At 55.1% G+C, this 23,457-nt stretch overlaps 2 protein-coding genes across 2 annotated transcripts in view; one reads left to right on the top strand and one right to left on the bottom strand.

Annotated features, from left to right (window-relative positions):
* Positions 1-3,334, top strand: part of STK4 (serine/threonine kinase 4) — a gene marked incomplete at its 5' end in the record, with an annotated part of 48,602 nt that extends 45,268 nt beyond the window's left edge. The window contains one exon of the mRNA XM_082490910.1: positions 19-3,334. Within this exon, the coding sequence (XP_082347036.1) occupies positions 19-177 (159 nt within the window). The 3' untranslated portion in view covers positions 178-3,334. The remainder of the gene's footprint in view (positions 1-18) is intronic.
* Positions 3,335-10,593: 7,259 nt separating this feature from the next.
* On the bottom strand, positions 10,594-22,151 carry KCNS1 (potassium voltage-gated channel modifier subfamily S member 1; the record flags this gene model as incomplete). The annotated part of the gene is made up of 3 exons (XM_082490947.1): positions 10,594-11,049; positions 16,764-17,756; positions 22,119-22,151. The coding sequence occupies 3 exons, from the start codon at positions 22,149-22,151 to the stop codon at positions 10,594-10,596; spliced, it is 1,482 nt and encodes a 493-aa protein (XP_082347073.1).
* Between the last annotated feature and the right edge of the window lie 1,306 nt (positions 22,152-23,457).

The following is a 23,457-nucleotide window of genomic DNA, read 5'->3' as shown; positions in this document are numbered from 1 at the left end:
CTTCTGATTCCCTGCTAGCTAAAGACTTGGAGTGTGGATGAACTTCAGAGGAGGCTCTCGGCTCTGGACCCCATGATGGAGCAGGAGATTGAAGAAATCCGCCAGAAATACCAGTCAAAGCGGCAGCCGATCCTTGATGCCATTGAAGCCAAGAAGCGGCGGCAGCAGAACTTCTGAGCCGCTGGTAGAATATTCTTCCATCCTCAAACAATCAGCTCCTTGCTTTTATGACTACTAAACATAATGATTTCTATTGAAATACGCTAGCAAGATAGAGGGCAATACTTCTGCTCATTTATTTTTCCATAGCACCTTTGTGAACTCAGGAATGCCATTAAGTGGAAAATCCTGATGGTATGTTTTAATGTTAGACGTATATTTAAAACATTATTCCGAAGGAGTTTTGTTACTGTTTTTAGGGGGATTGTTTTTAAATCAGAGGAACGGATAGAAATAGGCTAATGAAAGTTGGCTCACTCTCTTTTCAGTTGAACTTTCAGTAGTCCGTTTTGTCTTAAGTTAATATGCATTGTGGTATTTAATGGCTGCATCTTTTGTGGTTTTTGTTTTTCTTTGTGAATGCACAGACACAATTTCAAGCTGTTAATTGTATCTTTCTACTGTTAAGGTACTGATAAGTTTTAGGTCACTGAAGAGAGCAGGTGAGAACGTGTGCAAACTGTTCCAGCCTTTTGAAAGAAACTTAAATCTCACTTTTTAAAAAGCCTGTAACAAGCCCCATGCCTTACACTATGTGCTTTAAGCAAGTGTGGTTTCTTCAAGACCTCAGTTTTGTCCTCTTTTTGTGTACTTTACAAATTAATACGAGTAGATAAAGCGTGTTGTGCCTCCATCAGAAATTACATTCTGCAATTTAAAATCCACACCGGCTTAAAACCAAAAGCCAATCGATGATCCGATTCCCCTTCGTCTGTCTCTTTGGAAATGTCCTTCAGGGAGACCCTGCTGACAGTGGAGTACAGGAAAAGGAAACAGTGTTCGAATGGGTGGAAGCTGTGTGAACCTCTCTCAGGAATTAGATACTTCTGCTGTGTCTGAGAGGACTTAAAGTATTTCACGAACTGTGGAGATTTTTATAGGCTTCATTTCAGATTTACATCTTTAGATGCTTGAATAAAAACTTAATTTCACCATCCTTCACATTTCTGCGAGGTTTAGCACATCAGAAAAGTTGAACTGAAAGTAGAGACTTTGTTGAATTAGCAAAGATGCACATTTATGGTGGTGGAGTGAAGGCGGAGTTGATCTGGATGAGAGGACAATTACTGATGTCCCAGTGGAAGAGATTCAGTCTCTTCCAGTCCCTCTGGATGCTCTTGTGTTCTTTCTTTAAATTTCCCTGCCGTCCCTGCCCGATATAGATCAATCGACAAAAATGCCCCAGCGTGTACAATCGCTGTGAGGATGGTGCAATGAACTCCCACTGGTAGAGTGGAGAGTAAAACAGAAGCAGCGAAGAAGCGAGCCCAGTGTGCAGAGCAGAGACCGAGCGATGCCTCTGCCCCGTGGGCTGTAACAGCAGAATTACATAGTTTTAGATTTATTTAGCTTATGATGAAATATTTGGACAGAGCAAATATTTCTACCGATTTATTTTTGTTTTGCTCTGATAGAGGGAACAGTTTCCATGTCATTCTTCTGAAATAGGCCTCGGTACATCACCTAGATAATTAACTAAATAGCAGTGTCTCCTGAATCAAATGCTGCTAGAGAGGTGAAGTGCTCATTTCACGCCTCCATAGGCTCTTTTCCCCCCCCTTGGAGCAGACTCTCGGCTCCTGTTACCAGGTATACTCCGTTGCTGTGAAAGGAACCAAGCCATTTTTACCCCCTCTGCAGATCTGGTTGCATCGGTTTCTCTCAGTTTGATATGCAGTGCGAACACAGCTGTTCCAGAGATCGGCAAAGCAGCTGTCCCGAAGGGACGAGGGAGGCGGTGAGCGGTGTATCTAGGGTGCCGACATAAAAGTATATCCTGGGACAACCGGCTGTTTGATAGCCTCGAGTATTGGGAAAGTTTTGAATTAGGAAAACCAAGTAATTAAAAGCTTTGTTGCTGTTAATGGACTAAAATCCCTTAGTCCGGACTCTCTGATGAGGTCTGGTGAAGTGCTGTGCGAACATCAGGGCTCACGCAGTGCTCGTCTGAAATCTGTGCAATACGTTTTGCCCTAAACATGTGTTTATTATGAGCAATATTCACGAGCGTCCTTTGCATCAAAGAAATTCCCGCAACTTAGGAGGGAGTTCTCTGGTCAGGAGTTGATCTTGTATTAGTCACTGGGATGGATCTGGCCCAACACCTCTCTGGTGTGACAGACGTGCGGATATGCGACGTGGTAAATGGCGCACTGCTTGTGTGCGGCGTGGATCAAGCAGATTCTGCTGGGAGTAGTTTTACCTCTGCACTGTGTATGTAGGTAACTTTCTAGTGATTGGAGGGCATTAGAAAACCCGAGTTTTAGGTGAAACACCACAAGGTGGTGTCTATTTACGGAATATGCAACCTGTGACTGCTGTAATTGAATGTAAGCACTCTTGAAATACTCTGCTTTGCTGATGTGATTGTCTTAAAATACAGCAAATGAACCAAAATAAGTAAAACTGGTCCAATGGCTTAACTGTCTTTGAACCTTTCTTAAATGCTTGCAGTGGCTGAGACTTGATGATGTTTCTTGCACTTGGAGCTATAATGCAGAGGAATTATTTTCTCCTTCACTGATTTTCAATCTGTTAGAGAAATTAATTCCCTTTTTGGTCCCTTTGTAGAGCGTCTGGGAGCATAGTACCTGCTTGCTTTTCAGAGTCCTCCAGGCTAAGACCAAGGCTCGTACTTTAAGGGAAAGCTGTTCCGACAAAGTTTTTAAGCAAAAAGCTTGCTTAATTGTGAAGCTGCATTTGTGTGCTCCTTGGGTCCATCAGCATTGCTGAAAGTGTTCTGGACAAACCATTATCTTTGCTTCTAAACCCCAGAGATACTGATGGTGTCAGTCATGTGAGACTTAAAAATGTGAAGTTTGTAGCTTTAACTTTTTTTGTAACAAAGAAATTAGCAACACTGGCATAAAGTGCTGACTTGAAATGCTATTTTGTAAGATCTGGCTGTTTGTATATAATAGTGTTGGGTCGTTAGTTTGTATATGTATGAAATAGTAACTTTTATTGCATTCCTCTGAGTTTGATACAGGAGACTCTGATCTTTCTCAAATATCTTGCCTTATTTGTTCAAAGGGGCAAATAAACTGTCCTTACCTGAAAGCGATGGTGTTGTGACTCATATTTATGCATTAAAATACTCTGGTGTATTACTGCTTATCAGGACAAGTTTTAACATGACGTGCCTCCAGTCAACCAGTACTGTGTGAAATTCTGGAGGAGCATACAAGCGTTAATAAACACAAGCAATAAACATGTCAGATACATATTTATTTATTTTATTTTTTTTTTTTTTAAACAGACAATTCTTGAGCTTTAAACCATTACTAACTCTGCACCTCAATGAGAGATTTGCTTCACCTGAGGGGCAGGTCCGTGTGCTGCCAGCTTGGTGGCACTTCCGAAGGACATGCGGTGGAAGTTCCAACTGTTTGCCCACAGCGAGGAGTGTTGTCAGCCCTTCCTGGAGCTGCGGTCCCATGGGGTCGTTGGCCCCAAGGAGCGTTCCAGCAGATGGGGAGGGTGGACTCTGCTGTGGATGCTTGCTGTCTCTGCTCTGTTACTTCACACTGCAGCAACTTTCCGGAGCCTGCAGTCAGGTTGGGGACTAAGTACGCATCAATTTATCCATCTTCCTACACAACAGGTGAGGCTAGAGGCTCGCTCTCCTCATTCTTGCTGCACTTTCAGCTTTCTAGCTCGGAAAAAGATGAAGTTGACAGTGAGTGGGTGCTCCCTTCCAACAGTGAACTGTTGGCTTCTACGTGGTTTCCCTGAGCAGTTACTAAATCTGTCCTGAAGGGATGACTAACCGAAGCAGAGACAGAATTCATTCAGGAGTCAGCTTTGGTTAGCAATCCCGGAAGAAACAAAATAGATTTGAGCTTTTAAATGTTAGAAAGGAGCGTGGAAATCAAAGGGAGGGAGACCGCGGGCATTTCTGGCAAGCGGGAAAGCCTGCAGCTCTTGCGTATTCTCAGCAGCGTTACCAGCCTGTTTGGACCCCCAGCACGACGGGAGGGCCGTACTCCCGGTGCAGCAGCAGCGCCGCAGCTGTACCAGGGCAGCGGTCACCTGCACCCCCTTCATGCTGGGAACAGTGCGCCTGCTGCACAATTAATTGTGTTAACTTAACAAAACCAATGCCTGACAAGCAGCCAAGAGCTGGGGCTGATGTTTAGCCAGGTTTTTTGCCACCATGGGGAAAAGTCAGCTTCCCATGGAGCAGTAGCACCAGCAGTTTTTCTCCTCCCGTAATGCTTATCAGTACGAAGGTACAGATGTTGCTGTGCTGGTGTCCTTTATGCCCAGCTACTCTTTCCTACGCCTTCGTTTTGTCCCATTTCCTCCTGTCCACAGGCCAAAAGAGTCTGAACATGTGCTTAGCTAAATGCCTTGAGTGTTGGCTGACAGCCCTGACTTGAGAGTTGACAATTTTTCATTGCATTAATCCCTCTGGCAAAATTTTAAAGAGTCAAACCAGGAAACACCCATCAGCTCTTTCCAGACTGAAAGTGACTTAATTGCCCTTTAATTTAAGAGTCCAGGAAGACAGCCAACTTGTTTAAAAACTTTAAAACAATTCAATTCCGTCCACGGAGCACAGTCTGTTCTGCTCCCCTCTAGGCTGTCGCTGTTAAAATCAATACAGCGCTGGAAGCAGAGGGAGCCCAGAGTCCCTGAATCCCATCCAGGGTGGTCAGAGCAGCCTCTTGCAGACTTCCCTCTGCGCAACCCAGGGACGGCTGAGCTGTAGGGAGGCCTTTCCTCAGCCCCGAGAGGCTCACAAGCTCTGGACCATCACTCGTTGATGGTAGAGGGGATGGTCTTGAAACACAGGCGCGGGGCGGTTTTCCCCCTCTGCTGCTCTCGCCAGATTCGAGGTCTGGCTGCGAACGCGCACCGCCGGCGCTGTGCTTCCCTGCGCACCTGAAGCTGTGTGACCTGTCTAGGCATAGTTGGTTAACTTAATTCCACCCCTCCGAGGCTATTCATTCAGCCATCGCAAATGGTGAGGATGAAAGCCTTGAGTTCACGTGTTTCTTACAACGAAGTTAATAGCTATGGTTGAGAGAAAGGCTGACGTGAATCCATGAGTATATACAGACCACGGGGCTTTCTTACTGCCAGGAGAAAGTGTTTTAATTTTGTTAAAAAAGAGTTGATTTAGAGCACTGTTTGTCTTTACGGGTTTCCATACACAGTTCAGCGAGTACAGGAGTTACAAGCAATGCTGATTTAACAGGTGCATACGCAAGCAGTCGGCTCTGATCTTTGACTCCCAGAGCCGAGATCAGCAGAGCTGTAGGAGCCAACGAGCAGGACAGATCCCAGAAACGCTGCTGGCGAGGAGTCGGTCTTCCTGCAGACCAAGCCCTGTAAAATCTCCTGGGTTTCCCATAACCAGCCGAGTGCACAGACCACGCTCAGGGCCGTCAATGGGTCTGGAAGTTGGCAAAGAAGTTTTGAACAGAAGTAATGACGTTTACTTTGTCTCTTTGGAGCAGAGTTGTCTAATTCTCAGCTGCATGAAATAGCTTAATAAGGTCACTCCTTAATCACCATTCCCTGGAGGCAAAAGAGTCACTCTTTCATCAATCATTTTGTGAGTGTGGAGAGCAGCTTTTGTAGGAATAACCTGATAAAGTGTTTAATTGATTTACCCACTGTACCAAATGAAAACGCAGTTGCTCTCAGGAAAACTGATTAGGGATTAGCAAAAGAACAAAAATTTCCTACTTGCCTTAGAAATAGTAAGTCAGACCGGTCCTGGCAACCCGTCGCTGCACAGAAGCGTCTTGCTAATGCGAACGTGGGCTGCGATCACCCACTCCTCTGGTGCTGGGCACCTTCCCGCACCCAGCTCTTCCCTGCTCTGCACAGCTCCAGCTCTGCTAGATCTGCCTGCACAGCAGTGGGAGGATTTTCCTGGTGCACTTACTCATAGCCATACAAATCCTAATGTCTTCACAGAGAGCAGGAGGCTAAAAAAAGAAAACCTCTTTCGTGGCTTTCCCGAACCCGAGCCTGGAGCTCCGGCGCACCAGTCCCCCTCGGCGGGCGGCGGGGGGGCTCAGGGGAGGTCCTGCTTTGCTTTTCACCCCCAAGCTGGGGGAGCTTCGGGCTTGGAAAGATTAGCAGCATGCAGGCTTTTTTTTTTAAATGGAAAAAATCTCAAAGGAATAAAGATTAAACTCTGTTTTTAATCCCCCCCTCCTATCGCATCTAGCAGAGGAATGCTCTTGACGCAGGGAGAGCGGCAGTAAGTCCCCCCCTCCCCAGCCAGTCCCCCACAGACGGGCAGCCCACAGACACCCCCTTCGTTTCAGAGCATCAGAGGCCACTTACAGCGTCGGGAATGAGCTCAGCCTTTTATGCTGCCTTCAGGATAAAGGAGGATAGAGCCCAGGCAGCATCAGAGCACAGACTGCACCCCCTGAAGCACAGGAGAGCCAGCTCCCAAAGAGCCGCCACCGCGGGAAGTAGCTGGGTGTGCTGGGGGGGATACCTCCTCTCCGGAGAGAAAATTGGTGCTGGGCTTGCTGAGGTTGGCTAGGGATGCTGCTCCTGGTGTGCTCAGCCCCTGCTTGGGGGCTTAAAACCCTCCGCAGCTGCAAAGGTCTTTCCTTAGGCAGCCTGGTGCTGGGCAGTGCGGTCCTTCCCTCCCTCCCGGCTGCGATGCCTACACCGCTCTTCCCGGAGCCCACCAGCTCCGACCCATTCCCTCACACCCCGGGGATGCCTGGAAGATGGGTTATCCAAAATGCTCCAGCTCGGGTGACACCAGCAGTCCAGGCATGAGGACTAGCTGTCACCTAGGGGCTACTGAACATTTCTAAGTCTACAAGCGGTGTTGTTCAGAGACAACCTGTGATAACGCAGCTTAATTAGTGATAGCTCTCATCTGCTGATGACCGCGGTCCCACTTTGCTGGCTGGGTGCTGGAAGCCGGCCTGAGCTTTGCCTTTGCAGCAGGGAAAGCAGCAGAGGCTGGATGTGATTAGGACCACTAAAGCCGAGGGGATGTTCTCCATGCCAGGAGGTGGGATATAAACACAGCTGCGGTATTTGAGCAGCTGCTGGCCCGCACAAGCTGGCCTGGATTCATCTGGGTGGGCTTCACCCCTCCTGGCTTTAATACCTGGAGCTAAGGAAAGTGGCAGGGATGAAGGGGGACTGAACGCTGCTGCTGGTGTGATGGACCAGCTCCTCTCGGGTCTGTGGAGCTGCAGTGCGCTGTATCCCCTCCTCGCCCCAGGCACTGGTCCTCTGCCGGTGGTAACAGCCACAGCTGCGAGGGAAACAGGGAAACAGCTGGGGAGCCGCCAGGGAACCCGCACGCACATCCTCCAGCCTTCTGCTGGCAAAGGTGGGCCTAAAACCTTGTTTAACCAAGTTAAGCGATTAACATTTGCTACCTAAACTATGTTTTCTTTTAAAATGGAGACTTTGCTACTTTTAGTCCAGAACATGGCCCACAAGCCTGGGGTTAAAACGAGTTTGTTAAAACAAGAGTGGCTATTATGGGAAATAATGGCTGGTGGCTGCTCCTGGGCTGCTCCTGGGCTGCCAGCGGGGGTTTGCTCCCGCCGGCGGCTCAGGTCTCGTGTCCCGTGGTGCTGCTGGTCACAGCATGTGCATTCCTGCAAATTTCTGCTCCTCCCTGCCTGCTTCCCAAATCTCATGGGTGAGTAACGAATGGGATGGAGGAACGCACCATGCTTGGATGGGGCAAGCTCTTGGCTTTGGGAATCATCCTGTGTTTTCAATGTTAATTGCGATCCTTTCCTCGCCTTCTGAAAGCCGCTCTGCGCTTCCCTCCCTCCCAGCTGCGATGCCTGCGCCGCTCTTCCCAGAGCCCGCCAGCTCCGACCCATTCCCTCGCACTCCGGGGATGCCTGGAAGATGGGTTATCCAAAATGCTCCAGCTCGGGTGACACCAGCAGTCCAGGCAGGGACGAGGTGGGGGCTGTCCAGGCGGGAGCTCCGCTGTGCTCCGAGCTGGAGCTGGAGCTGGATCTCAGGGCCGTGCAAGCGCTCCGGGAGCAGCCTGGCGGCTCCTGCTCCCCCGGGGCTGCTTCCACCCACCCGCTGACCCGGCTCGGCTGATGCCATAGGACCGCAGGCACGCCGAGCCAGCGCGAAACAGCAATCCAGCCTCCAAAGCGGGTCACTTGGGTCTTTAATAAAATATACAGTATGCATCCCATGCATAGATAGAAAATTAATTTACATGCTCTTTTAATTATTTGCATAATGCTTTCTAATTAGTACATGTAATTTAGTCTTCACATTTTAATACACTTTGCTACTGGAATATTTATGGAGAGAAGGGGAAACTCCTTCCTTTATTCAAGTAACAGTGCAGCGGGAGCTGGTCGGAGCAGACGATGGAGCTCACCAGTCCCTGCTCGCGGTAAGGATGAGCACAGAGCGGACCACAAACCATCAATACTGGAAGACTCGATGATGCCAGGAGCTTGAGCACCCTCCCATCCCACACCGCTGTTCCCCGGGAATCCCTCCCTGAGTCCCATCTGCGTTCAGAAAGGCTGGACCCGCACTGCCGCTGGTTTGCCTTTCGTTCCCCATGATCAGCAGATGGCTACAGGCAGAGCCAGCACCTGTAGCCGTGGCTGTACCGACAGCCAGCCAGGGCAACCAAAAGCCAGCCAGGGCAACCAGCAGCAAACACCACACCCCAGGTGCCTGGGGCCATCCTGCAGCCATCAACGTATTTGAGCCCATTCGGTGATTGCAGGGCGCACGTTTCTCCCGCCGGGAAGAGGCATCGCTGGGTGTATTCCTCTGCGCACAAGGGAGCTGCACGTTTTCCAAACAGAGAACTGGGGGGCAAGGAAAAACTCCATGGGGAATTAATGCTGTGCTGGGGGCACCGCCCCAGCGTGCTCAGCCGGGTTGGGGATCCGGGCGGGAAGGGGGTCCGGCACTCCGGGGGGACCCCCCTGCCTGGCCATGAGGTGCTCAGGGGCTGCGGTGACGAGGAGCCCTGTGAGGTCCCCCCCGCCCCGGCTCTCCCGCGGACACGGGGGGTGCTCCTTCCCTGCAGAGGGAAGGGGAGGGCATTGGCACCCGGGGAGCTCGGCTCCCTGCGGGGACAGAGGTGATGCCCGGGGCAGTGTGTCCCCCCTCCTGCCCCTGCCTGGCCCCAAGGCAGGGAGGGACGGGGCAGCGGAGCGAAGGCAGGCTGAGGGTTGTGGCCGGGGCACCAGGACATGTACCGAACCCGGCTGGCCTTGGTCATCTCCTCCACCCCAGCACGGGCTGCTGCAGCCCCTGGGCTCCCTGGCAGCTCTTCCCGCAGTGGAAATCACGAGCGGACGGCAACGGCAGCGGCAGCTTCTCCGTGCCCGGGAGCATCCCCCCATGGCTGCTGCCTGAGAGCCCTTTGCAGGGACTCTGCCTCCTCTCTGCCCCGGGGACTGGGTGCCAGTGGCCGCAGAGACCAGCCGCTCCTCCAAACCAGGTGCCCCGTGGCATGGGAGCCCCATGGAGCGAAGGGCTTGGGGGGGAGACCCCCGCCAGGGGTGGCCCCTTGGTTCCCCCAGCTTGATCCCCTCCAGCTGCTGCTGCCTCGGAGGACAGGACCCCTTTTGCCCCGTCATCCCCAGCGGGTGTCCCCCCGGCACGGACAGTGCTCCCGGCACAACCACAGACCCCTGGGGGTCCCGGACATGGCAGCACAGGAGAGCGGTTAAACCCCACCAGCGACGGAAGGAAGGTGAGGTGCAGCCGGTCCCACTGCAGGGGCTGGGGACAGTGGGGCTCACCCTGAGCTGGACACCACACCTCCTCCCGTACAGACTCATTTCCAACCCCCTCTCCCTTCTGGCTGGTGGGGCAACGGAGCCTTTCGAGACAGTTGGGGGTAGCTGGGGGTAGGACAAGGTTGGGGCTGGAGATGATGCTGACCCGGCACAGGACCTGCGAGGGCAGCCAGCCTGCTTGGGGGCTGCCTCACCCCGGAGCTATCTAACCTCACCCTGGACAACACTAAACCTCAGGGCAGAGGAAAATCCCCCTTCACGCAGCCGGGGCAGTGCCTGATTGGGGGTAACCTGTATTTCTTTTTTTCTCTCTCCCTTTCTGGCAGGGGTATGTCCAGCACCGCAGCCTCCGTTTGCAGCCACGGGGGAGCGGGGCCGTCGCTGGGTGAGGGCTGAGACATGTCCGGGTGGACCCGGTCGCTGCGTCCTGGAAGGGGGCTGGAAGCAGCCGGCAACCGCTGGGCATCTCCTCCAACCCCCCCGTCCTTGGCAGGGCAGGGGCGATGCCAGGCGCGGTGCAAGACAGGGAGAGCTTGGCTCCTCCGCCGTGTCCCGGTGCAACAGCCGTGCCGTGCTCGTGGTGAGCCGGCGGGTCCCATGCCCTCCCCGGTGCCGCGGTATGGTGGGGTCAGGGTGCAGAGTGGGTGCTGGGGGTCAGACCGCGGCGGTCAGGGCTGCCTCTGCCCAGAGAGCTCTCGCTCAGAGCCTCCGAGTCTCGGTCGCGGCTGGAGATGCTCTCCACATCCTCGGGGTCTTTCTTCCCGCTGTTCCTCACGGCCGCTTCCAGCGCCTTCTGCTTGCGGTAGAAGTGGGAGAACTTGTTGAAGATGATGGTGATGGGCAGCGCCACGACCAGGATGCCCCCCAGGATGCAGCCCGAGGCGGCCAGCTTGCCTGCCACGGTGACGGGCACCACGTCACCATAGCCCACGGTGGTCATGCTGACCGTGCCCCACCACCAGCATGCCGGGATGGTGTCAAAGCCGACATCTTCCTCCTTCTCAGCAGTATAGGCCACGCCGGAGAAGACAGAGACCCCCACGGCCAGGTAGAGCAGCAGGATCCCCACCTCCCGGTAGCTGTGCTGGAAGGCAAAGCAGAGCGGTGGTCAGTGGGCGCCACCGCACCCATCACGGCCAGGACACTGGGATCCCGCAGCCCAAATACGGCCCTGCACGCAGACTCCCTGCACACCTCCGCCGGGGATCTCGGTGCCTCTGTCCATCTCTGCCGTGGGACGTCCCGCCGCGGGGCCGGGCTGAGGCGGGTCGGGGGGCGCGTGGGTGACCCACACCTGGAGCCAGTAGGGCAGCCGGGCGATCAGCCCCGGCACCCACAGCCACCCCTCTGCCCGCCGCCAGCCTGCGAGGGGGAGGCAGTGCTGGGAGGGAAAGGGGACCTGTGCTCCCCAGGCAGAGGCTGCTCCCCTGCCTCCAGCCCTCGCTCCAACCTGATCTCAGCTAACAATATTGAGACACATTTTCCTTTTATCTTGGCAGGTCCCCAGAAACCACCTAATGGGCAGCCTCTAAGTGAAGTGATTTGTATTTTCCCGAGACGCTGGCGATGTGCTCGCAGGGAGGACGTGCGCCTCTGCTGCAGGTTTGGCTCTAATTCCTCAGCCCCGCGCTCCCCGGCTGCCGGGGACCCCACAACCCCAGCGACCTGATCCCTCCTATACCCCACACCATCTACAGCTTCAGCATCCATTTAACCCTTTGTTACATGCACGGGGGGGAGTTTTCTTGCAGAAACTACTGTTTCTGAGATAATCACATTTCCCTTCAGGTTTTGCATGGGAGACTCACAGTGAACCTGAGAGCTGACACGAACCCAAGCAGCCCTCGTCAGTCAGGGGATCCATCCAACGTCAGCGTGGGTTGGTCTCAGCTCCCGCTCCCATAGGGTGCTGCACCCCCCCGGCTCGCCAAGCCCAACCCTGAGGGGTCTGGGAGCCCCGGTGGGAACGGGGCCATGGGACACTCAACCTCCCAGGTGGGCGCGCAGGACCTGGGGGGACAGACCGACGGCAGAGGCATGCAATGCTCCTTGAAGAAGCCATCGTTTCTCTGGTTTCAAACTAAAACATTTGTGTTGTAATCTTTCTTTGGATAGTCTTCATTTTTGAGCAAAGTATAAATTTGTGCCAAAAGCCCGGGGTGGGGGGGAAAGGCAGCGGGCACTTAGGGCACCAGGCAGCCAGCGATGCTGGGAAGGGGACTGCTGGAGGCTGAGCTGGGACCAGGCAAAACGCTATGGGCCAGTGCTGGGCCAAACCCAGTGCCCAGCTCCTGTCCCTGCCCCGCGGCTGGCGGGGTGTGAGCTGGGAGCCCTGCAGGCAGCGGGGACGGGGACCCCCGGCACAGCCGGCTCCTAAAGCTTCGCCGAGCAGGGGGGGACCGCGGAGCCCCCATTTACTGGCAGGGCCAGGCTGCCCATCCGCCGGGGGCAAAGCCACCGCCGTCCCCACAGCACGGCTACTCCACCCGCTTTTTGATTGTCACAAGCGAATTTCTTGGATGTTTCTGCCCACTGCTCTGCCGGCTTGCTCTTCATCTTTGGGGGAGAGGAAAGCAGAGCTCTGATCATGGGGAGCGGTTTCCAGTCTGCTAACAGCCAGAGAATGCTTTATCGGAGACCACATAATGACTAAACAAAACAACATTTGAGCAAAGCAAACGGCAGAAGACGTGGGAAAAGAACTTCCACGGTCAAGGCGAGACATAAAGGAGGTGGATTCACGGCAGGGAGCGAGACGACTTTGCTTAGACTGCTGGCAAAAGCTGCTCAGCTAATGCCGGTAATACCGAGGGGAAATAATATCCTCCTCCTCCACCATCGCCTGTGGCTGCAAATGCCCGGTACCAGCTCCGAGGGAGTTCCTTGAGAAGGACAAACAGCTCAGAGCCACGAAGTTTCAAGGGTGTACCGCTTGGCCATGAAAGGCTTGCTCCTGGCTGGAGCTTAACAGCACGTCTGTACGTCCCAGCCGGGGAGCAGCAGAGCACAATAACCTTATACATTTTTAAAGACTATCAGTTATGGCCCTGGGATGTGTTGGAGGGTGAAGGCAACGGGGAATTCGGGCAGCTCCATAGCTCCCACTGCTTTAATTTGCACGCAGGGTCAGGGCTTGGGGCAGAGGGGAGGCTCCAGGAATCCCCCAGCCGATCCCCAGGCTCTGGCTGCCACCTTTTTGCAGCTAGTTATCCTCAAAACGTGTGGTTCGCTCATTGATCCGGGATCCGGTGGCCACAGCTGTGGTTTGGGCGGGATGCAGGCTTAGCTGGGGTCCAGGTGGGATGCAGTTTTAGCTGTGGTTTGGGTGGGATGCAGGCTTAGCTGGGGTCCAGGTGGGATGCAGTTTTAGCTGTGGTTTGGGCGGGATGCAGGCTTAGCTGGGGTCCAGGTGGGATGCAGTTTTAGCTGTGGTTTGGGTGGGATGCAGGCTTAGCTGGGGTCCAGGTGGGATGCAGTTTTAGCTGTGGTTTGGGTGGGATGCAGGCTTAGCTGGGGTCCAGGTGGGATACAGTTTTAGCTGTGGTTTGGGTGGGATGCAGGCTTAGCTGGGGTCCAGGTGGGATGCAGTTTTAGCTGTGGTTTGGGTGGGATGCAGGCTTAGCTGGGGTCCAGGTGGGATGCAGTTTTAGCTGTGGTTTGGGTGAGATGCAGGCTTAGCAAGCAGGCAGCCTTCGGGGAGGTGATGCTGGGTAATAAAAGGCTCCAGCAAAACAGCCACGGGGTAGCAGTCTCTGGGCTCCTGCCCTGGGAGGAGGTCTGCCCACCCTTGTGGCAGCCATGGGTGGGCTCCTTCCCCAACAGCTTTCCTCCAGTACAGAAGAGAAATGAGCCTGGTTGGAGCCTGGCCGGAGATACCAGCACGGAGACGGCCCGCGGCAGCAGCAGCAGGGCGATGTGTCTGCTGTCTGGGGACGTGCAGCTCCGGCTCTTCCAACCTATTTGTGTATTTAGGCCCTTAAGGGGACAGACAGCGAGTCCTGTAGACCCCCGTAGACGCCTAAATCGCTCAGTGCCTAACACCTATTGACTGCCAGCGGGAGACGGACACCAAACCCGCATCTGGGAAGCTGCAATAATGGGAATGGATGTCGTGCACGGCAGGGAGGAAGCGCAGAGACATGTGGGAAGCCCCTGGGAAGCCTCTCCTCAAATTAAATAGACCCTGGATCAGGCCCCCAGCAATCTGAAGACGGTTCAGAGCTTATGATGCACAAATGGCAGAAATCCCTCCGCTAGCACTTTCGTGGCAGGGGAACAATTACTCGGCTTGCCAGAGCCATCGCTCCCGCTTCCTGGCTGTTAACAGCCTTTACTCCTCTGCTGCTGCTTTATGCTCTTGCAATAGGAAGTAAATTATGATTAACAAGACGTTGTAATTTATGTGCCCAGTAAATCACAACGCCAAGCTGCTGCGTCAGATTTGTGTCTTCGCTCATCCCCATTTACAGCTGGCTCCGGAGTCCCCGGGAAGCGGCACTTTCCAGCACGTCACTCGGTGAATCAGCGGCTCGGCAGCGGCCGGAGCCGGGATGCTGCCGGCTCCCCGGATCTCGTCTGCTGCCTAATGACATGCAGATGAGCCCGTCAGTCCCTGCTCTGCTGCAACGTGTTGTTCACGCTTAAATGGAGCACGGAAAGGGCTCAGGGAGCCCTTCCCACGTGTACAATTTTATTTAAATTCCGCAAGGTCTGATTGTTCTCTCAAGGTGAGTGTTCAGAAGTATGTTGCAGGTAGGACTTTGGGATTCTTCATTTCAAATAATCCTCCCTGGACCCTGTTTTCAGGAGGCTTTGAGGATGCCAGGAATTTCCCCCCCCCCCCCATTTTTTTTTTTGGAGGCTCTGTGGGCTTTGCAGCATTAGTGCTGGGCTGGTCCTGCTTCACAGCAGAAGTTGCCAGAAGACCTTTCCTGCTGCCCCTCATCATCCCCAGCCACGCTTGAGGGTTGCTTTTCTCCACAGCTCACCCACGGGAATGGGTCCAACCCTGGTGGTCAAGTCCTGCCGACAGAGGACACCCCGGCCCTGCCACCGCTGCAGCGGTGAGAAACGAGGTGTCCTCAGCCGCAGCTGTGCCCGCTGCAGCCCTGCGACGGCCCTTCAGAGGGAGCAGCACCAGGAGCTGCAGCTCTGGCCCCTGCCAGGCGCCGGGTGGGAGAAGAGCATCCCTTTGGTTGAATTTCAAGCTCTGTTATGAAGATTGTTTTCCTTGGCCACTTGTTTGGCACACCGTTTGTTTGAAGGGAGAAAAAGCACAGGGATATTTGCATGAGCAGTGCTTGAAAAAGCAGTCGTTTGGTTTGAACGCGGGGACCAGAGGCGGTCCCACGAGGAGAAGAGAGGAGATGTTTGCCCTGGGGACCATCACCCTGTGCCCAGCACAAGCCCCGTGTGTGGTGGGGCATCAGGAGCATGTGTCACGCTATGTCCTGGCAGGCTCGAGGATTGTCTTTTGGATTTCTCTTGATGTGGTCGCCAAGAATCAGAGACAATTAAAGGCTGTGTTTAATTGGCCTCTGCATCAGGCTGGATTTTCTGTGTAAGCACAGGAGGTGAGGGGACAGTTTCACCCTCCCCAGATTTGGGCACACAGCCCCGAGTATGATGGGGACAGAGGAGGGAGGGGCGGTGAGGGAGAGCAGAGAGCTGCGCAGGGCCCCGTGGCTGGTCCGTGCTGCACAACCGAGCTGCAGTGACGGAGGTCTGGGCGGCAGCACCGGCCTGGTGAGGATTTCGTGATAGCTTTACGCTTTGACTCCTGTCCCAGCCGCTCTTGGTCTCTCTAAGGAGGCTGGGGGTGCTGCAGAGGGGATCTGGAGAAACGCAGCCTTGGGGCATGCCATGCAGGATGAGGACCTCCTCTTACCAAACTTGCAGAGGTGCCACCTCTCGGCATATCTGGACCCTGGTCCTTCACTGTCTCACCATCTCCTCATCCAGCTCCTCCTCCTGAGGACCATGTGGCCCTGGGGCCAGCTTCCCCCAGCCCTGCATGCGTTCCCCGAGTTTTACCATCACGCTGAGGGGCAGTTGCTGGTAGCCCTGACTCTGCTGTGGGCACGGCCCCTGCCTTGGGCTGGTTGCCCCGGGCCCTGCAGCTAGCCCTTTGCTTTTCTACTGCTGCTCTGCGCTACTCGTGGCTAACCGTGTGCCGGTCCCAATTTCGTCATGCCCTGGAGCATCCAGGTGTCAGCTCATCTGGACCAGGATCTCTATGTGACCCTGGATGGGCAGACACCAAGGGTTGGATGCATGCCCTTAGGAGGCTCCCCCTTCTCCCAGGCGGGACAGGAGCAGCTCCGAGCCACACACGCTGTGGCTGGCATACCCAGCAGCTGCTGGCTGGCCCAGTCCCTGCTCAGCAGGGCGCTTGAAGCCCAAGTGGGCCCCAGCCTGCTTCTGGTGGGACATTACTATCTACCCATGCATGGCTGAGTCTGTTCCAACACAGTGTGATGGGGCTTGCTCACCATGCTGGGGAAGGGATGGCTGACTCCCTGGAAGCACCAGTTCTGCATGAAGCAAAGTCTGCAAGCAATGGGGTGAGTTGCTGTTTGCTCTGAGTGTGTGTACAAAGAGGACTCGTGCAGAGCTCCCCACACTTGGTTGCTTTAGCAGACACACAAACCAACAACCCAGCCCACCACTGCAAGCACGGACACCACCCAGAGCTGATAGCTCACTGGGAATGGGAATGCCCACATTCCCCGGCTCTACCAGAGGTCTCCTTCTTACCCAGAGACTAGGAGTAGAAAAGGAGATAGAGAGCCAGATTACCTTCAAGGTGGCCCCCAGCGACCTCAGTCCGGTGGAGTGCCGAGCCAGCTTCAGCACCCGGAATATCCTCATGAGCCGAAACACCTGCACGACCTTGCCCAGGTTGCCCAGCTCTGAGTCACTGCCCATGGTCACGTCCACCAAGAGGGTGAAGTAGAAGGGCAACACCGAGACAATGTCAATCAGGTTCAGTGGATGCTTGAAGAACTTCCTGGGGTTGGGGGAGAGCAGGAGGCGGGAAGACACTTCAAAGGTGAACCAGGAGATGCAGAAATACTCCAGCTTGTGCAGGACAGGTTCATCGAGCATGTTGCCGCTCTCATCCACCTCCTGGTACTCAGGCATGCTATGGATGCACATGGTGGCTATGGAAACCAGCACCACACTGATGGACACGAAGCTGAAGAGCTTGCTGGGGATGGAGTAGCCAGGGTTCTCCATGGTGAGCCAGAGGCGTTTGCGCACATTGCCACAGCGCAGCCTGCTGTAGCGCAGCAAGTCATGGTTGATGTCAGAGATCTCATCAGGGGACGTGTCCACGCTGCTGACCTCGCTCTCCTCGTCCCAGTTGTGGTGCCGGCTCTCCAGCTTGCGCTCGTGGTAGCGGTAGCTGCAGCAGGAGTCCAGGAAGAACTCGTTGATGCCCCAGTACTCGATCTCCTGGCAGAAGGAGAAGACGCACAGCTCCTCCATGACGTGCAGCTTCCCTGTCTGGTAGAAGTGGAGCACGTAGAGGAAGAACCCGGGGTTTCGGTCAAAGTAGAACTCCCTGGCACTCACATCGTAGTCATCGCAGAGCTGCAGGATGGACTCCTCCGAGTCGCAGGAGAGCAGGCGTCCCAGGCGGGTGTCGGGGAACTTGGAGAGGGCGCTGGAGCTGAGCCGCCTTCTCAGACCCCCCACATTGATGTTGATAACGTCCTCCTCGAAACTGGGACCCCAGTAATTTAAGGTCTTGTTGACCATGATCAGCAGAGCGGGAGCTGGTTCCACCTGCGGGCGAGACACAGCGGGGCTGGAGGGGACGCAGGGCTCCCCCCGATCGGGGTGGTCCTGGGGGGAGAGAGGCTCAGAAACACCCCAGGAAAGTGAGGGGGGAAGTCTGCATTTTGAAAAGTGAGGACCAGGCAGAGGGGAGGGAAACAGCTTCGGGCAGTTGTTCTTTGGTGGTACGAAAGGGGGGGAGCCAATGATTTTTCCAGGTCAAACTTTTCCTTGCATTTTTTTTACCTCTTAAAGTTTCTCCCTTTACTAATGGCCTACGGAAGACAGTTTACCGCACCTCCAGCACCTCATCCACAGGGCTTTCCTTGTTCTAACAGGTAATCAGTCACTGAAGAGAGGATTTATCCCCCAAAGAGCCTCCCCCGAGGAAAAAACAGATCTCATCCAATCACCACCACAGTGATTCTGCCAAAGAGCTTTGTAGCCCGATTACCTACTTTGCTAATTAGACCTGGTCAAAAAGTCCTTAGATGGTGCAATCTTCCCAGCAGCAAAGGCAGTTTTGCCAAAATCAAAGTGTTTTCACAGAAGGTGTCAGTTTTAGGGATAATTTCAGTGGAAGAAGTGTCAAAACAATTCATCTGCCTGCTTTGTTTCCTCCTGTGTGTTCTGTCATGTAAAATATTAAGATTATTTTTATGATGTTGAAACATAACAAAAACATGATTCAGAATCATTGATGACTCTGAATTAAAAATCTGTACGTTGGTAGGAAAATACATGCCAAAGTTTTGATTTCTATTGTGTTTCAGGATTTTAAAACTTTCAGGGAGCTGGGCTTTTCTGTGCAGCAGAAATCCCATTTTCTAAGGAGCAGCAGTTAAAGCATCAAAGAGAAGCATTCCCACACCTTCAAACGCATTTCCTCGTCTTGACCAGAAGCTTAGAATAAAAAGGTTTGTCATCTTCCTGCATCACCTTAAAATCAGACCTCTCCACCCACCTTATTCATCAAAACACCCGGGAACACGCAGAGCAGCCCCGTACCCACGCGCTCCCCTCCCTCCTGGCACGGGGGTGTTGGGTGTCCTCAGGAGGGACACTGCATTTGCTGTCTTGGTTCAGGAATTACTTTTTTCCCCACACACTGGCTACTTTGGAAAAATCTGGCTATTAGGCATGACTTGCTCCTGAGCCCTGTTTGCACTTCAGGGCCACTGCTGGTACCGACGCGACTTCTGCAGCCGCTGATGCTTTTGCTGCAGCAGTCACTGAGGCATTTGTGACCTCCAGACTGGCCTGCCTCCCATCCCAAAGCTTCCCTCCCTGGTTTTAATCAGCCGGCAGCTTGTTAGAAAAAAAATCCTCACCTTCTCTGTCTTGTGTCTTCCAGTGGAGTTTTCAAACTTTTAGGTGACGCATGGACAGATGGCACAATCAGGCGGTGGGAGATGAGGGAAAAGGCTGCAGCAGCCCCTGCGGTGATGCCAAGGTGCCACCAGACCTCACGCGGGACAGTCCGGTCCAACAGCAGCCACCAAGGGCCAAGGCCAGGTCAGTGACAAGCAGCAGGTCCCCCCTCGCCCAGGGGAATCCCGGTTCCCCTGCAGACCCCATTGCACCCCAGCCCTGCGTTGCTCACCGGACATCTCATGGGGTTTATGGGGTACACACCACAGCAGGGGAAGGGCTCTGCATGTTTTCCAGTGTCTGAGAAACGCAGCATAAACAGTTTGTCAGGCTGGGAGGGACCCGGGGGACATTTTCACATCTATATCTGGACGTCGGAGCAGAGCTGGAGAGGAACAGGTACCAGAGTAATGGGTAGAAATAAACCCCAGAGGTATGTTTTTAAGCTGAGCAGGGCTGTGGGTGCAGCAAATGCCGGATTTGTGCCTGGCAAAGGCATCTGCTAACTCCACTGCATCTCCGAGCCAGGGCTCCTTAAAGACACAGGCTTTGCACCACAAAGCCAGTGCTTCCCATTACACCACGTCTGGAGGAAGCAACTGGTTTGCGATGAGCCTCAGAGTTTAATGGACTCATTGCCTTGCCTTTCAAAGGGGAGAGAAAAAAAAATTAATCAAGGATCAACTTTTTGAATGCTTAAGACAAAAGCAAGGGAGAAAAAGGGGTATAAACACTCCTTTTCAGGGATAAATTGGAATTTCTGTGACAGATTATCTTTTCCAGGGAAGACATCACACAGCCCATCTGTGGGGTGGGGATGACTAATCCAGGTTCCTTCCAGAAGGATGCTCATGCAGTCAGGCTACAAACACACACACACACACACACACACACACACGCACAGAGGGCCGTGGGGGTGGGTCTGAGGGATCCAGCTTACCCCACAGCCATCCTCAGCCTCTCTCTGCACCCTGCCCGTACAGCAGCCCCCCTGGGAGGCCAGGCCAAATGTCACTGAAATCGAAGGCAAGGTGGTTTTGGGGCTGGGCTGGGGCACGGGGCACGGGGCAGCCCGGGTGGCTCAGCGGGACCATCCCCAGCGCACGGCTGTGGGTGAGACGGGCCAAACCCCAAAAGCCAGGAGGGCGCCGGCTCCCACCTCTCTCCCAGCTCCAAAGAAAAAAGTGGGTGTCAGGATCCCGCACGCCTCTGTACAGGAAGCAGAGTGAGGAGAAGGGTCGCGAACTGTCTGAGATGCTCCTTTCTGGTGTTCGCTTCTGAATAGAGCAAATTATTTCTGCCCACATACAGCTTTCATCTAGGAATCTAAAGCAGCAATTAATAGTTTTATAACTCTTTTCCCTACACGTTTCATGACTAGCTAAGCTCAGCTTTAGAACAAAACTGACGTTTGAACTAAGACCTGGCGTGATCTCCCCTGTTGGATCGTCAAAGCATGTGCCCGTCTTGCATTTGCAGGGGGATCTGCTGGGAAACAGAAGCTGATGTTGGGAAGGTTGGGTGTTTCTTACTTCAAAACACAATGGACAGAGAATACAAATGTGTCTGTCTGGAATAATGTGAATTTGCAAAATTTTCCTTTAGTTAAAGCAAAATTTCCATAAATGATTGGTAAAATAGAACAGATAAAGCCAGTTTCTTTCTGATGAATTTTGAAATATATTGTAAGCTATTTTAAGGAGATACCATTAGAATTACACAAGCCCAATGTGAGCTGGGTGTTGGGCATTCAAATGAATATGTATCTTGTGGAGAAAAAAACCCTCTGATATATGCATTTATGACAGTAAAAAATATAAAAACAGATCAAGCATATCTGTAAGAAATGCTAGAAGAGTTTCCCTTGACAACGTATTTTTTTCTTAAAGGCTTTCAATTGGAAGTTATGTATATTTATTCTAACTGGCAGAGGGGACCCAAGGGAGGGGGAAGGAAGATGCTAATAGACATTCAAGAGAGGATGCAGCAAGTGCAGGGAGTATTGCACACAGGGGCTTTTCCAACCAGGTACAATGGATTTAGATTAACAGTCCAAATAAAAAGCCCTGTACTTACAGCTCAGCGAGGCTTCCCAGCGGGGAGTCGTGTGGCTTGTCTCAAAGGAGCCATTAGAAATGCGTAGAGGAGGAGGAAACCCTTCATCCTTTGCCTGTAGCCCAGTCCTAAACACCCTGTCACCCCGGGCTTGTGACCCAGCACGTCCCAGGTGTGCAGGGCTGGTGGCTGCAAACCGCTGGAGGAAGTCCTGTGCGGGATGCCCATGGGGCTGGGGTAGGGCTGGGGGTCCCCCGCTGACTACCTGGGGGGGCAGTGGGGCTGGCTGACCTCCCAGCTCCAGCAGGATGCTGTCCCCATCAGCCATGCGCTGGGGCAGGACTGGGGAGACGCCTGCTTTCTGGACAACCAAACGTGCCCGTGTGGAGCTCCGTCCCCATCACTGAGTGTCCCTGTACCGATGGGTCTGAAGATGCTCAGGACCAAGCCCTTCCTTTGGCGGTGGGGGGGTTTGCCAGGCGGGCAGGGGGGAGCATGGAAGGGGGATTCCTGCTGCTGGCTGCTCCCTGAAGGCAGAGCATAACCTGCTGCTGCACGCTGAGAGGCCACCGAAATGCCCAGGGCTGGGGATGCCGATGACGGGGGGACTCCCTGCTCGCTTCGGGGTGCGGGAGGGGGTGATTACCAATAGCTCAGGTTTTTACTGCGAGCGGGCAGCCCAGCGCCTGCTGCAGACGATGCTCTGCCCTGTGCCAGCCCCCGCTCCCAGGTCCCAGGCAGTGGGGGCACAGCTCTCCGGAGGGGACCCCCGCGCCCTGCCCGCCTCCTTGGGGAGGGGGAGATGCACCCCCCTGTGGGGGGAAGGTTTCGGGGAGAGGGACTCCCCTACACCCGCCTGCAGAGGGATGGGAAGGAGTATCCCTGTGCCCCGGGTCGCAGCAGCATCCCGGGGTGCGGGTGCCGGCACGGTGGCTCCCTGCTCATCCCAGGATCTCGGTGCTTCGCTTCCCCGCTCATCCCGGCGTGCCGCTGCCCCCGTCCCTGCTCACTCCCGCATGCCGCTGCTCCGGTTGCCCTCTCACCCCGGGATGCCGGTGCCCCGGGTGCCTGCCGCGCCCCAGGGTGCCGATCCTTGCAGTGCCCGGGGATGCAGGTACCCCGGGTTCCCGGGATGCCTGTGCCCCGCTCCCTGCTCTTCCCTGGGCTGCCGATCTCACGGTCCTCGCCGCGCCCCGGGATGCCGATGCCCCGGGTCCCCGCCCCGCCCCGGGATGCCGGTGCCTGCCGCACCCCGGGTACCGGAGCCCGGCCCCGCGCCGCCGCTCACCTGCCTCGGCGCCGCCCCCGCCGCAGCGTGCGCGCCCGGCGCGGAGCCGCGGAGCCCTGCGGGGCCGGCGGCGGCGGCAGAAGCTCGGCGGGGCCGGAGGGGGGGGTCCCGCCCGCCGCCCCTCCCGGGGTGCCGCCCTCCGGCCCGCCCGCCCGCAGCCGCGGAGCGGGAGCCGGGAGGCGAGGCCGGTCCCCGGTCCCCGGAGGCTGCGATGGGGCTGGAGCAGCACAGTCCCTCCCGGTCCTCTGGGGCGGCCCCGGGGGCTGCCCCAGAGCTCTGTGCAGGGGAGAGGGCTGGGGGTGCCCGGGGGGGAGCCCACCCGTTGCCCTGGGGAAAGCCCTCCTGGACCACAACACGGGAGACCCGATTTTGGCAAAACCGGCTGGCGGGTTGGCGCAGCTCCGGTGCAAGGCAAGTGGTTTTTGGTAGTGAGGATGGGAAACCTGGGCCAGGCGTGGGTACACCCGCACCGATCACCTTACCTGCTGGGAGCGCCCTTAGCAGCCGGGAGAGCCCGCGGGACGGCTGGTGGGAGTCGCAGTGGGGGTACGGGCCTCGTCTGTCCCTGGCCGACCCCAGCTCTTCGCAAAGCCGTCCAAGTGACGAGTGCTGCCCTTGGGGGGCTGAGCCCCTGGAGTGATGTGGGGCGCAGCGTGCTGTCCCGAGCTGTGGGTGTTCAGGCCAAGCAGGTCCCCAGCAGCGGTGCCACCCTGTGCCAGGCGGGCAATACCCCTCTACACTCGCAGTCACCCTCCATGCGATGCAGCTCCATCTTCCTCCTTGGGACTAGGGGTGCGTGGGGCACGAGGCCATCCCCCAGGGATGAGCCCCCCTGGCTCGCTGAGCTGCCTGTTGTCTCTTTAAATGCTTGTTGGGAGGTGGGTGAAGGCAGAGTCCCAGGCATGGCACATGCTGCATTTCAGGTCAGCGAGCTGCTGTCAGCACCCGGGGCCATCCCCACACGGCCCGGGGACCACTGCAAGCACACCAACTCCC

This window comes from Vanellus vanellus (assembly GCF_965231255.1).
Source record: "Vanellus vanellus genome assembly, chromosome: 15".
Classification (NCBI taxonomy): Eukaryota; Metazoa; Chordata; class Aves; order Charadriiformes; family Charadriidae; genus Vanellus; species Vanellus vanellus.
This window is presented reverse-complemented; position numbering and strand designations above follow the sequence as displayed.